The sequence below is a fragment of the Diplotaxodon limnothrissa genome, linkage group LG7, assembly GCF_057381915.1.
Source record: "Diplotaxodon limnothrissa isolate DT_005_m linkage group LG7, D_limnothrissa_male_GT1.1, whole genome shotgun sequence".
Lineage (NCBI taxonomy): Eukaryota > Metazoa > Chordata > Actinopteri > Cichliformes > Cichlidae > Diplotaxodon > Diplotaxodon limnothrissa.
The window spans coordinates 9,827,326-9,841,135 of NC_140602.1; the positions used below are offsets into that span (position 1 = coordinate 9,827,326).

At 39.0% G+C, this 13,810-nt stretch overlaps 1 protein-coding gene across 9 annotated transcripts in view; it reads left to right on the forward strand.

Moving 5' to 3' along the window:
• shank3a (SH3 and multiple ankyrin repeat domains 3a) overlaps nt 1–13,810 on the forward strand; it is a 250,984-nt gene that overhangs the window by 222,930 nt on the left and 14,244 nt on the right. For all 9 annotated transcript variants that reach the window (XM_085359158.1, XM_085359160.1, XM_085359162.1 and 6 more), the window contains 4 exons: nt 8,173–8,248; nt 10,577–10,659; nt 11,747–11,871; nt 12,125–12,260. In XM_085359158.1, the coding sequence (XP_085215284.1) occupies nt 8,173–8,248; nt 10,577–10,659; nt 11,747–11,871; nt 12,125–12,260 (420 nt within the window). The remainder of the gene's footprint in view (nt 1–8,172; nt 8,249–10,576; nt 10,660–11,746; nt 11,872–12,124; nt 12,261–13,810) is intronic.

Consider the following 13,810-nt stretch of genomic DNA (forward strand, 5'->3'; position numbering starts at 1 on the left):
GTGTCAGATTTGCCTGTGCTGTGTAGCAGGATAGATGGAGTTGTCACAGTTGTGAAGACAGAGCAAAGCAACTCCTCGTATTATGACCTTTTCTGGGGTAAGTTTCATTGCACTGAGCACCGTTTAGATATAAACACTCTTTTCAAGACTGAAATAGCCCATTTTTGCAAATGTGAGAAACTTCCAATGTGACTCAGCATACGGAGTAATGTAGTAGAAAAAAGGATGGTGTCTGCTAGCGTACTACTGCTTCCATTTTTAGAAGAGGATGCTCACTACGCTGCACATTTAAATGTGACTTAAAGCTTAATACAGAGCAGGAAAAAAGTTCAATCATCAGGCTATCAAACTATTTGTTAGGTAACAATTTTAAAAATTTACCAAAAATAACTAATTAAAAGTTTTCCAGTTGTCACTCACTGTCATTCTTAAAGAATTGTTATCTTTTGTTAAATTTTCCTTTGTTCTTGCTGTCAGTCTTCTCCTCATTGCAGACCTACTTTCTTCCAAAAGTGGAAAAGCTTTTTTCTATTATCAGATATTTGTTTTGTATTTCTATTTTTAGACTCTGTTGTTGTTTATTATTTATGTCATGATGATCAAATATTCAAACGGCTCGCTCTTCTCATTAAAGTAAGCGACAGAAGATGTGGCATTTTGACTCGCAAGAACTCAACAAAATGGTCAAAAGTTTCACTGGATACTTGATGATGAACTCTTTTCCTATACTGTTGCCATCACTTGATCTCATCTGTCTTTCTCCCTATAATCATTGGTATTTCAATGCCATTGTCGAATTCTTATCAAAGCGCGTTGTTAGACTGTGACTGTCCATGCTAAACAAAGACTGTTGAACTGGTGTTCATAAACAGCCTCTTGTCACACTCTCCAGTTCCATTTTTTTTTTTTACTATTGCACCATTTCAGACACCCATCTAGCATGCCTCAGTTGACCATAGGTGCTATGCAGAGCTTCGTAGGCCCACATCTACATGTTCTAGCATATACTCTACCATGGCGAAGACAGAAATCCTATGTGAAGGTCATATTTGTCATGAACCGGCTGTGTGGAGGCAGATGAGGACCCAAACGCAAAACTCACGGAGGCAGGAACTGAACTCAAAATCACTGCTTTATTGCAGGTTTCACAAAGGAACAGAACTAAACTGGGAATACTAACAGAAAACCGTGGGAACACAGAAAGACACACAGGTTCGGGGAGAAGACATTGACGACACGACACTGACCTGATGGAGATATGCACATAAATACACAGAGGGTTAACGAGGGAAGTGGGAGCACACGGGGAACACAGCTGACACAGATAATCATAACGAGACAGGGCAGGAGTGAACACAACATGACGCATACTGACGAGAGACTGTCAAAGTAAAACAGGAAGTACACAGAGGTTCAGACAGGAGGAGAGAGAGCACGGGGAGAACACAGACATAACAGGCTGGGGGAAACATGGAATAAAACACAAGGAGAGACGAGAGCTCATAAATACACAGAGGGGCACACAGGAGGTAACCAAATAAGGAACATCTTAACTAAATAACCTAGGAACCAAGGCATAAATAGGGAACAAAATACAAAAACACACAAAAACTAAGAATACTGGGCCAACATGGCCCAGGACCATGACAATATTTGTAGCAAACTGATGCTGAATATTAAAAAAATATCTAATCTGTCAACTGCAGCTAATGTCTGAGGTTATCATCAAGTGTTGATGTTTCACCTCACTCCCTTTCCATGCACAAGTTAAACTTGACCACAGTAAAGTAAGTAAATAAAACTTTATTTATATAACATTCTTTTAAAAAGATTTTAACTGGCTTTTAAAGGAAACGGAAGACTACAGGGAAAAAATCTAAGGAAATGAATCCTGCAATACTGTTGGTGTCTGAAAGGCTCAGGCTTTATATTAGTCAGCTAACATGAAAATGTCATCACTGTAACAAAATTATAACAAAACACAACTTTTTCTTCTGTGTATCCTGTTACGAGTATGAAAAATTGTTCTTCGGGAGCAAAATTGTTGGCATCATAACATTATGCTGGACCCTGGTGTTTGTGTGTTTGGCACCTGCAACTCACATCACTAATAAGAGCACAGCTGGTTTAACACTGTACATCTCATAAAAAGCGACTTGCCTGTCTGTTTATGCTGCACTCAAACAAAACAGCTATATTAAATTCGTGATGGATTAAAATGATGCTTGAGGATCATTCCTGTCCTGATGAAAGTTTTGTTGTTTGTTTCGTTTGTTGGATTTCTCTTTTCTTTTCTTTGGTTGATGACTGGCTGTCAGTGGCACAAACTGGGTTTTCGTGCCAAAACACACTCTTTGCTTTGGTATCTTAGAAATAAAAGCCACCATCTGTTTCACCACTTGAGTGCTTCACATGAAGAAACAGAAATGTAATGTTCAGTTTGAATTAAACTCAAAAAGAGCTGATTTTTGTTCGTAGCGCTTCTGATGGACTATAAAATAATGAAGCTATTAGCTGTAATTTGTCGCTCTCGCAGGGTCAAGTCAACAGTAAACAACATTAAACAGTGAGAGTTGTGTCACTTCTCATTTTGAATACTACCCTGGAGTTCTAACCTTGAGCAGTGTTTGTGTGTATCCCTTATATGTACATAGCAGATAAATATTAAACTGGCACAGCGTCCACTTCCAGCCTCTCTTTTATGCTGTTTTCTTTTCCTTCCTCTTTTTCACACTTCTATATATTAACTGTGACTAATTTCACTCCATGAAGAATAAAAGCGTTCGCCTTTCTTTCAAAACTCTTACTGAAGATAGCACTAAGGAAGAAGAGCGAAAAAGAAAATGAAGACATTGGCCTGTCCACTATACTGGGGACAGTTAGCCTTGTATCCACCTGCATGCTCCAGCAACTCCCTGTTGGATCTGTGCAGTGACAGACACATTGTGTGACAGCACAAAAGAGAATGAGATTTCCACAAGCTTCTCCTCGCAACTCTTTTTTTAAACATTTTTTTATTTTTATTTTAAACACTGTTTTTCTTCTCCTATACACCAGGTTTAAGAGGTTAAGAAACAAAATTATGAGGAGACAGAAAGAGGAGAGTAGACATGAGTGGGAGAGTGGCAGGGAAGAATTAAAAAGTCAATGGGGCTTAGTTGATAAGTGTGTGTGTTTGTGTGGATGTGTTTTAATGTTTGAGTGCAGCTCTTATCAGTATTAAAACAGCATAGGTTAATTCCCATTCAGCGTGGACACTGTGTTTGTGCGCGTGTGTGTGTGTGAGTCCACGTGTATGTGTGATGGGACTCTGGCGTCCTTCAGACAAGGACAGCAAAGGTGTTGCAGTCTGTCCAGAATAGAGAAGTGGGAAAGATGTAGCATGTTAACAGTGTTACAGAAAGCGTGACTTATCGCTTGATGTGTAAAATATGCTTTCATCTCAACAGATGATCACTCATAACACACAAAAAAAAACTTTCAGTCAATACCACCCTTCATATATTTTTGATAGTAAAAACATCTATATTTCTGCTCAAATTATAGGGTAGAAGTGCTATTATCAACTTTTACCCTGATTAGTTACGTTTTTTTGAAAGTGGTTTAATAAATCTTACTTTATTGCATTACTGTACCAAGATGACTTCACTAACAGGATATTTTAACAGAGCATATGTCAGAAGAAGACTTCATCAAACAGTGCAGGCTGTAGGCACTTTGGATTTTACTGTCCTAGAACGTTAGACTATATTAGTCCTGTTAGAGTTGATGGTTCAACTTTACGTTGGTTCCAAGGTACGCATTGAGACAACATTTGATTTCATTCAGTGTGGTTATTATTGTTATTATCGTTGTCATTATTATTATTATTACCATTATCATTTTTATTATTATTATTAAGGTGAAAAGCTTGAAAGCTAAACAGTACTAGTACTACAGTACTTCTCAAACTTTCTGTTTTTGTTTTTCTCCATAAACTTTTTGCAGCAAGTTCAATAAGTCATTTCAGTTTGTGACAGAGATCAGATGAATCTCTATCCACTGGGCAAATCAAAAGGAACTTTGACTTTAGCCAAATTTTACCATTTAAATTTTGCCCACATTGTTTTATTCAAGAGGCAATCCAGGCAAAATGTGTTTCTGCTACCAGATGTCGAACATTGTTCAAATGAAAATATCCCTCGCTTTTGATTTCTGTTTTATTAAAAAGCATTCAGAGGTCAAGTTTTTTTTATGTTCTCAAAGGGAAATGACCTTCCTCTATTTCTTTTTCTTTGTTTTTTAATACTATGACGTTACAGTTTAATTTTGGAACTGGATGTTTCACTTGAATTTCAATGATATCTCCAAAAAGTAGAATTTGGTTTGAAACCAACATTGTTCTACTGAAAATGTCCTTGTCTCTCTATATCTCTGTTATTAAAAAAGCATTCAGAGGTCTCTCTGTTTTAGACCACATTTGTCTTCAGAGAGAGAAAGTAGTGCATTCAATTTTAAATTAACAAAACCAGATGGAGATTATTTGAGCTTTGTGACACAGCCATCAAAAGATGGGTATACTGTAACCATAAAGGGATGGATATGGTCAGCAACAATACTCAGGTAGGCTGTGGAGTGTAATTATTCTCAATCGGTACTAAGGGGCTCAAAGAAAACACCCCGACACCATTATACCACCATTACCACCAACCTGAACTGACGATATAAGGCAGGATGTATCCACATTTTCATGTTGTTTAACCCAAATTCTGACCTTAACATCTTAATGTTGCCCATCTAATCGAGACTCATTAGACCAGGCGACATTTTTCTAATCGTCCATTTTCCCATTTTAACGAGACAGTGTGAATTGTAGCCTTGGTTTCCTTTTCTCAGCTGACAGGAGTGGCACCTGGTGTGGTCTCCTGTTGCTGCAGCCCATCTGCTTCAAGATTTAATATTTTGTGCATTTAGAGCTGTTCTTCTGCAAACACTGGTTGTAACAAGTGGTTATTTGAGTCACTGTTGCCTTCCTATTAGCTCAAAGCAGTCTGGCCATTTTCGCCCAGAGAACTGTCGCTCACCGGGTATTTTCTCATTTTCAGACCAGTCTTTGTAAACCCTAGAGATAGTTGCGTGGGAAAAATCCCAGTAGCCCATCTGGCACCAATAACCAATCCACATTTAAAATGAACTGAAATCACATTTGCTTTCTATGATGTTTTGTTACAACTAAAGCAGGTTAGAATTGGTTAGAGCAGGTTGTCTTGACCATGTCAGCATCCCTAAATGCACTGAGGTGCGGCTGTTGGATTGGCTTATAAGATATTTGCCTTACCGAGCAATTGAGTCTCTACATATAGATTTAATATTAAAATGAATCTATATGTATAGATTCAATACATAATAAAAATGATAATAGCTTTTTGTTTACAGTGGAGCCCTGTGTCTCATCTTTTGTTTTCTGCTTTTGTGTGTATGGGTCTGTGATAGATGGAAGTATATTGGAGGTTATCTCTGCTATGAGGGCCCTGTCTTTAGATGCTCCTGGGCTGTACATGACAGTTGTGATGAATAAGTTGCATTTCACACTTCTGGACCGTATCACATGGTACACATGGTGCACAAACACACATACACACACAAACTTAGATGCGCACACTCTAGTAGAAACAGAAATACAAATGCTGCATCTGTTGCTTTCAAGCACTATTCAAACAAACAAATGCAGTCTTCTTAGCTAAACCATTACTAAACAAACAAGTGCTCAGCAGGAACAGCTTTTGCGTACGACATCGATGACCACTGGATGAAAATAATTTACATTTTCGATCCATTGCAAGTTAATCACTTCCCTGCTGGCTTACGCATCAGATAAAATTCATTAACTCTGCAAGTCTAAAAAGGTTTACCATTACAAAAATGTAGTGTCTAATATTGTTACACGTTGAGCAATCAGGATTTCAATTACGTCATTATTGAAGCCCTTGATAGTCATTAATATTATGCTGTGTTTTCTGTAGACATAGCTTGTATTGATGTCGATCATTGTGTTACGGTCATGTTGTCATTATTGTGGGTGTTCAACAAGGGTCCATTCTTGGTCCTCTTTTTATTCATGACAGCCGTAATGCCATGACCATGGACCTGTTTCCTAATCTGGCCAAAGTGCAACCTACTTTTTATACACACACACACACACACACACACACACACACACACACACACAAATAATGTGTGTGTGCAACTCCTAAGGAATTTGTCTCAGGAAGGGCATCTGGCACAAAAATCTACCCAATCAAACATGCAGAGCTACCTGCTGTGTTGAGCCCTTGTGAATAAGTGTGTAGGCAAATCATGTGGTCACTTAATATATAAATACAGAACCTAAGATACATGAAAGTCTGTCATTAGCCATAACTCTTATTCATATTCAACTGGTACGTGTATGTGTGCATGAAAGCTGAGTCTAGCCCTAAAAGAAAGCCTCTGAAGGTGTGGGAGAAGACAAGTCCTGACTCATCTATGACTTTCTCCCCAAATATCACCTCTTTTTTCATTACGACTTACCTTTGACAGGCTGTGCTAACAAAATGCCATGTCTTTCCTCCCCAGACCGGATGTAGAGTAACCTTCTAACCTAAAGAAAATACCAACTCACCCTTCTTTTCCCTTTACTTTAATTGATAGATGTACACTGTACAGTAATTGTATTTTAGTTGGATATTTTGAACTCTATACATTTTAAGTTGACTGGGCTTTTTATTTGGTGTCAGAGAATTCAGAGAATTTATTTAATTACATTTCTCACCTGAGCTGAAAAAGACATTCAGATTAACACTCATTCTAACATACAAAGGATGAAGAAAGCCACGCAGTTGGAATCATGCTGAAACAAATCTGCAAGATTCAGAGTGATTCAGATTCATAGAGCACAGCTTGATTATGAAAAACAGGCATGTTCAGGCAAACAAGATAATTGTGAAAACACAGATATAAAAAATGAAGAGGAAGGTCAGAGAGTAAAAACAGTGGCTAAGAGGTTAAAGTTAACTGCTGCTAAATCCCTTTTCATTTTTTGCCCTTTTGCCGTGTCACCAAGTGTCAGTGGATGCACTTATCAAAGCTTCAAGTTGTTCTCAGCTGACAGTCGGTCACTCACACAGTGAATCAGATTGACAGGATAAAGTGGATCTGGAGATGCCAGCCAGTTCAAGACTGCTCACTCACTTTGACCTCTTTCCATTTTCGTTCTTTGCGAGTCTTCTTTTTCCTTTTCACATATACAGCTTATCTTAAACATCTTCTCTCGTTTGCCTGTATTGGAAAGTAAAGCGACAGGAGGCAAGCATGCGACCAAGTTTGCCAAGCAAAGTCATAGGAACATGCTGTGTGTCTCACATCAACACCACTCTTGCTTTCACAGCCTCGTCCAATTAAGAGCTTGTGTGTGCCGTGCAGTGTTTAGTCAGCCAATCGGCTGTTTAGTGATGTATTGTGCTGTGTATTATTGGGATAGAAAAAGGGCATCAGCACTCCTATAGGATAACATCACATATAGTGACAGAAACCACATGCACACGGTGCATACACACACAGTATTCAATGAGCGTCTAATCAAACACATTTGCCTTTAAAAGAAACACTTTGAGGGCAGAATTAGGCAATTACTTCACTGTTTCAAAAGCAAAAAATTACCATAGAACAATTATACTCTATGATAAATGAAGCATGTTAATGATAATTGCTTCTCTGTGGTAGCTTAATTCCTCTCTGTGCTCATCGAATTAGATTATTACTGACATTTTTATACTAACATGCTAAGAACTGGGGCTGACACAGCCTTGACATTTTTGGAATCTTGTGGATTTGTATAAAGTCATTAGCTGGACTAAATCTGATTTAAAAAAATCAACTGTGTACTTCCTAAAACATATTCAAGTAAAGCATTATTGGGATATTTTTAATTTCAGCTTATTTACGGAGATCTGTATACACTGGCAATGTGGCTTTTAAGACAACACACTTCACTTGAACATCTGTTATTAAATCATAGTAATAATTTAGGCAGTTTGATGATGTAAGTGTTTAATGGTCTATATGACCTTGTAGGTAGATCAGTTACCTCCAATATATGTTTTTATAGCATCAAAAAGTATATCACTCAACCAATCCTTTAAATCTATTTTACAGAGACACGGGAGGACCGCACTAAGAGACTGTTCAGACACTACACTGTGGGATCTTACGACAACTTCACCTCATACAGGTACAACCTCTAACTCTGAGCTAGCATCCTACAGCATTGTCTAGTAGTGTATATTGTACTGCTCATTGCACTGTACTGCTGGTCATATCACACACGGTTTCCTTGTCTTAACAGGGTCAGTGAAGTTCATTTGTGCTGTAGAGGTGCTGCCATCTAAAGGCATGATCCTGCTAGTGCACACAGTTCTGATTCTAAAATGCACACAAATGATATTACATAACTCTCTTATACTGTCTGTATGTAAGGGTGTTCACTATGCATGCATAGCACATACTCTCCATTTATGTCTGTCTTCACATTCATCAATTTTGATTCACTTGAATTTCTTCATAATCTAATCTTTTATTCTTTTTTAAGTTTTGTTATCCTGTCCAAATCTCGAGATGACATTTATTATGTACAGAGTGTGAGTGATCCCTCTCTTCCAAATTAGATGTACTAGCTGAGCATTTTGTTGTCATGCAAATTCTCACTCTAATGCCACAGTTTATCGGTTAGAGACACAGAGCTGGTCTGCACGAGCATTGTTTCGACCTGCTTCCTTTGCCTTTCATAAAATGTCATCTCCTTGCAATCTAGGTTTTAGTCAAAGTAAGTGTTGCTTCTGTTTCCACAGCCACAGACTTTTTGAGTTACCATTACTAAAGCTGTGAACCTGTGATAGTCTGCATATACGTTTTTGTTTTAGAATGGGTGCTAACTATAACTAAACATAGTTCTGTTTCTGTTCAGAGGCTCTGAAGTACAAATTAAAGTTCCTTGAAGTCAGTAAAGTACCAGTTGCACACGAAGGACACACACTTGAGTTATACTTGAGTTTCTTCATCCGAGCTATTGTCTGCAGAATATTAGAATTGCAAATGTCAAAGGACAGGTCTATTTTGAGGAAACATTTACCGTTGATATGTGAAAAGTGAGTATTTTTTCTTTATCGAGTTATGTAGGCGGGTAGATGTTCTGAACAAGGACAGCGAGCACATTGCATTAATGCAGTATTTCGTGTCATAGAGCAGAGATGGAAGCATACCAGATAAAAGGGTTTGGACTGAAGCAAAGTATCTTAGTGGTGCTTAACCAACTCATTTTCCTGTGCATAATAATTAGTGCATAAGTGGTTTCATATCTCTTTATGAAACCAAATCTTTGACCTCCTTCCTGCAGAAAGGTTTGTTATGGTTCTCCTGGCTCCAGCAGCAGGAGCTCTGGGTAAGTCTGAGAAAGTGGAGTGTAACTAAGCTAATGACTCTGCAGCCACCCACTGAGTTGCAACCTGAACCACAGCCCTTTCTAGATCTGCATCTTCTGTCAGGAAAGATGAATGATACTGCTGAAACTTTCAAAATTCTGTAAAGCTAATAGATTTTGTAAAGGCGTTCAGGGTGTAAAGTGTGAGCAGTCCCCCTCAGTCTGTGCTGTTAAAAGAATGGAACATTTATTAGATTTATTAGATTTGAGTTAAGGAATATTGCATTATTCAGGCCACCTTTCTTCAATTTTCCTTTCTATTAAAAATTTTATGTTACCGTTTATCATAAGGCATGATTAAAATATCTTTTAGTTAACTCCCTTCCTTCATTTCACATCTTTGGGCATCAGAAATTTTGATTTAATCCTCACACAACAATCCATACTGCAGATATTTGCTTTGCTGCTTTACTAACTCTACTTTCTGCTCACAGGCTTTAAAAACATATGCATGAGCACCTCAGCTTAACACCGCCTACCTGCCTTCACCACTGAACTCTCAGAAAAATCAGACAGTTATGAACTGCTCACTTACTGTTTCCACTGCCATTAGTCAAGCCACAGTATTACATCTGAGCCAGCTCTGTCAGTTTCTTTCACAAAGTCCCTCAACACACTCCACAGCTGCAGTCTCATCTGAAGGATCAGCTAGAAGATTGATTCACTCTTAGGTTTTATCCCATAGATACTTCAATCATGAGGACTTTCTCTCACCTGCTCATTCTCTAGCGCACTTTTTCATGTTCTGTCTTTCTACTTGTGAGTGTGTTTGTGTGTGTCTTGCTTTCTTTCTTAAAATGCTAGTGCGGCACCTGGGAAACCTGAGCTGTGGTGTCTTGCTTGGCTTTTAACTTGATTGAGAGAGGAAGTACATGTACACGTGTGTGCGCGTGCGGTTTTGTGTGCGCATATGTGTGTGTGTGTTTGTGTGTGCGCGCCTCACCTCCACCTCCTCCCTCTTCTCAACTCCCACCGACCGACCCGCTTTACTCCCCTGCCCTTTCTCTCGCCCCTCTCTCTTTGTGTCCGTGTGAGGAGGATGTTGGATTCATACCTGCTATCCCCCTGCTCCTCTCTTCACAGTGACTATATCATAGAGGAGAAGAATGCTGTTTTACAGAAGAAAGAAAATGAGGGGTTTGGCTTTGTCCTGCGGGGAGCCAAAGGTGAGCGATGCACATACAGATACACGCCAGTGCCATTCACAAGGTTTTCAAGGTGTGCGAGTGTTTTGGTCTGAGAAGTAGCTTGTTGATCTGAGTCACTGACTACGGCTCAGTCAGTATTGTTACCGTGTGAGTCAACAACACAACCAGCTTTGGTCAACACTCAGTTTGTGTACTCAGTTGCACTCAGGTTTCTGGGTATGTGTTTGTGCGAATGCATGTGGCCCCTTTGGTGGTGTCATCCTTGGCTGAGCTGTCATCTAGCTGTCCCATCTGTTCCCTGCACATGGCGTTGAGTTTTAGTAGAGAAACACTCTACACTCTCTCTCTCCTCCTCTCTCCTCTTTGTCTCTTCTTGTTTTTGTTCCTCTTCGCTCTCCTCCACCTCCTTCACATCCTTCCTGTTCATTATCCTCTCAAAATATTATCATACCTTCTGCACTTTAACCGAAATCGGCTCTCTACTCATCTCCATCACCGCAAATTCGTTTTACTCACGCACGTGCCAGCTCCCTCCCTGCTCGGCATGGTTACCATGGTAACCCCTTTCAGACACCTTGCCGGGAGTCTTAGTGTGCTTTACTGCTCCATCACTCACCACCGTGGGTCTTGGCTCGCCCGTCTCTCTCTTTCAGTCGGTCTTTTACTCCTCACTACCCTTAAACACACACACTGCAGTTCACTTAGTGGTCCTCTGAGAGCTCTCATATGTCAGTGATTTAGCTGGATTCACTCCAACATTAAATGGAGTACATGAAAGCCCGCTCACTTTACGAAATATTCTTAAGTATTGCATGTCTGCTTTTTAGTCATGCTATAATAATTATGTTTGTATGGAACTATAAGCTTCAGTAACACTGTTTAGATGCAGCAGAAATAAACTCAGTGCTAATGTGTTCATTAAATAAATTGGTTAAGAGAAATTTTAATTATTGTTGCGATTATTGCTTGAGAGGAAAATAAAGGAGCATTTGGAGCATGTGATACATGATCTGTTCTAACTTTCCAGTGAAGCAAAAGGAAGCTATAAATACTTCTTTATTTGACGACGTGGGTTTAAAACTTTTTAAAAACTATTTCTTCCCAGCTGAGACGCCCATTGAGGAGTTCACTCCCACCCCGGCGTTCCCTGCCCTTCAGTATCTGGAGTCTGTTGACGTGGAAGGAGTGGCCTGGAGGGCCGGTCTAAGGACAGGGGACTTCCTCATTGAGGTGATAAAAATTGCCTCATTATTCATCTTGATTTGTATACATTTCACTCCTGAAAGAAGTGTAAATGTCCATAGATCCAGATGAAAATGCAAAGTAAATGTGTGGTTTAATCATGTAAATTTCCCTCTGTAGCTGAATATAGTGCTTTAACTATGCTTTTATCAGCATAAAAGCAAAAAATTTAAATAAAACAGGAACTAAGTTGTATGTTTCTTGCTTCCTGTTCTGTCTTTGTTGGTGCATTTTCTCTCAGGTAAATGGGGTGAATGTTGTGAAGGTGGGTCATAAGCAGGTGGTATCCTTGATCCGCCAAGGGGGCAACAGACTGCTGATGAAGGTGGTTTCAGTCACTCGCAAACCAGAGACTGAGGAAGTTGTTCGCAAGAAAGGTACATACTTATTTGTACTCAGCAAAATCATAACACAGTAGTAGGCATTTTATAAACATTACTAGTAAATTAATCAGTTGTGCTGGAATGTGTGAGAAAACATGACCTTACGCATTCTCAGGAACTGTTTTGGTCACTTGAAACAATTCTGTTAAGTCTTGGGTATGTATCAAGGACAAACGCTTTCATCTGTTCCTTTCAGTTGGAGAATAAAGTGGACAACTAAAAAATTTTGCTCTTATTGTTTTGGGATCAAGAGTTGAGAGCGTGGGGGAGTTGTAGCTTTCTACACTGAATATGCAAAATGTATTCACACATTGGCTCAGATATATCTAGGCCATTAATGCAACAATGGACGGATTTTTAAGCTTATTCATAAATTTACAACATATTCTACATGGCTTGATTACATTAGATTGCCCTTCGAGATATTTTATATGGTACGTGAAGCTCCTGTTGCGATGTTTGTTATTTGTAAATTAATTTTATCAGGTAATGGAGACATATATGTTGATTTTTGTGTACAGAGGGAGATACGTGTGTATTGTCTGGGTAATTTCTACCACGTTTCCCTGCTGTAAATTCATGTAGTTTCCATGTCAACCACAGCTCAGATTACTCAGCTCCCACACAGTCCTGGCACAATGACCTCAGAATTGTGTACACTGCAGCGTGTCCGTCTGTGTGTGTGCTTTTATGCATGGTAAAGTGGTGTGTGCACGTCCTTTGTGATTTTTGAGATACAGACAGTGATAAATGAGTTTGACCTAGTTTCACTAGGACAGTACTGTATCAACTTAATTCTGCTACTCAGGGCTTAATGGTCTCTTAATCTCTCTTTCTTCCTCTTTCTGTCTTTCTTGCCTTAATATCATTTCTCATGCTTGTCGCTTTTAAATAAACCCAGTCTCTTAGTATCATTCATTCATGTAGAAGTCAAATTAGCATGTTTTGACCCCAGAAAGGTCCACTTATTAGCTTTTTTTTTAACCTTTCAACTTCCCATCATGGTGCCATTTTGCCGATTGACTACACCAATCGTAATTTAATTAAAGTAAAAGTTGAAGGTTTTGGAAATCTTTTGTACTTCCTGGTGTCAGTTGATTAAAAAAGACACTACCTCTCTTATTCTTGTCTCTAATGAGAGGCTACAGTCTTTGCACGTAATTCAACACAAAGATAAAGTCTGCCTCTAAAATCTCACTATTTAACATGCCGATGACAAAAACACAATCCATGCAAAAACTGAAATGTAAAAATAGCAGTTTTTCTTTTTTTGTAGGTTTTGTGAGCATCCTCTTTGACTCTGAAGAAAATACTGGGGCAGTGCCATTTACACCTACAATTTCAATTCAGTTTTATTTATATAGTGCCCATTCAAAACAACACTTTGTATTGTAGGATAAAAACACAACAGTATTAGAGAGAAAACCCCAACAGTTAGACTACCTGCTGTGAACAAGCACTGGGCAACAGTGGGAAGAAAAAACTCCCTTTTAACAAGAAGAAAACTCAGGCAGAACCAGGATGATTGTGTTGGAAGCTTAGGG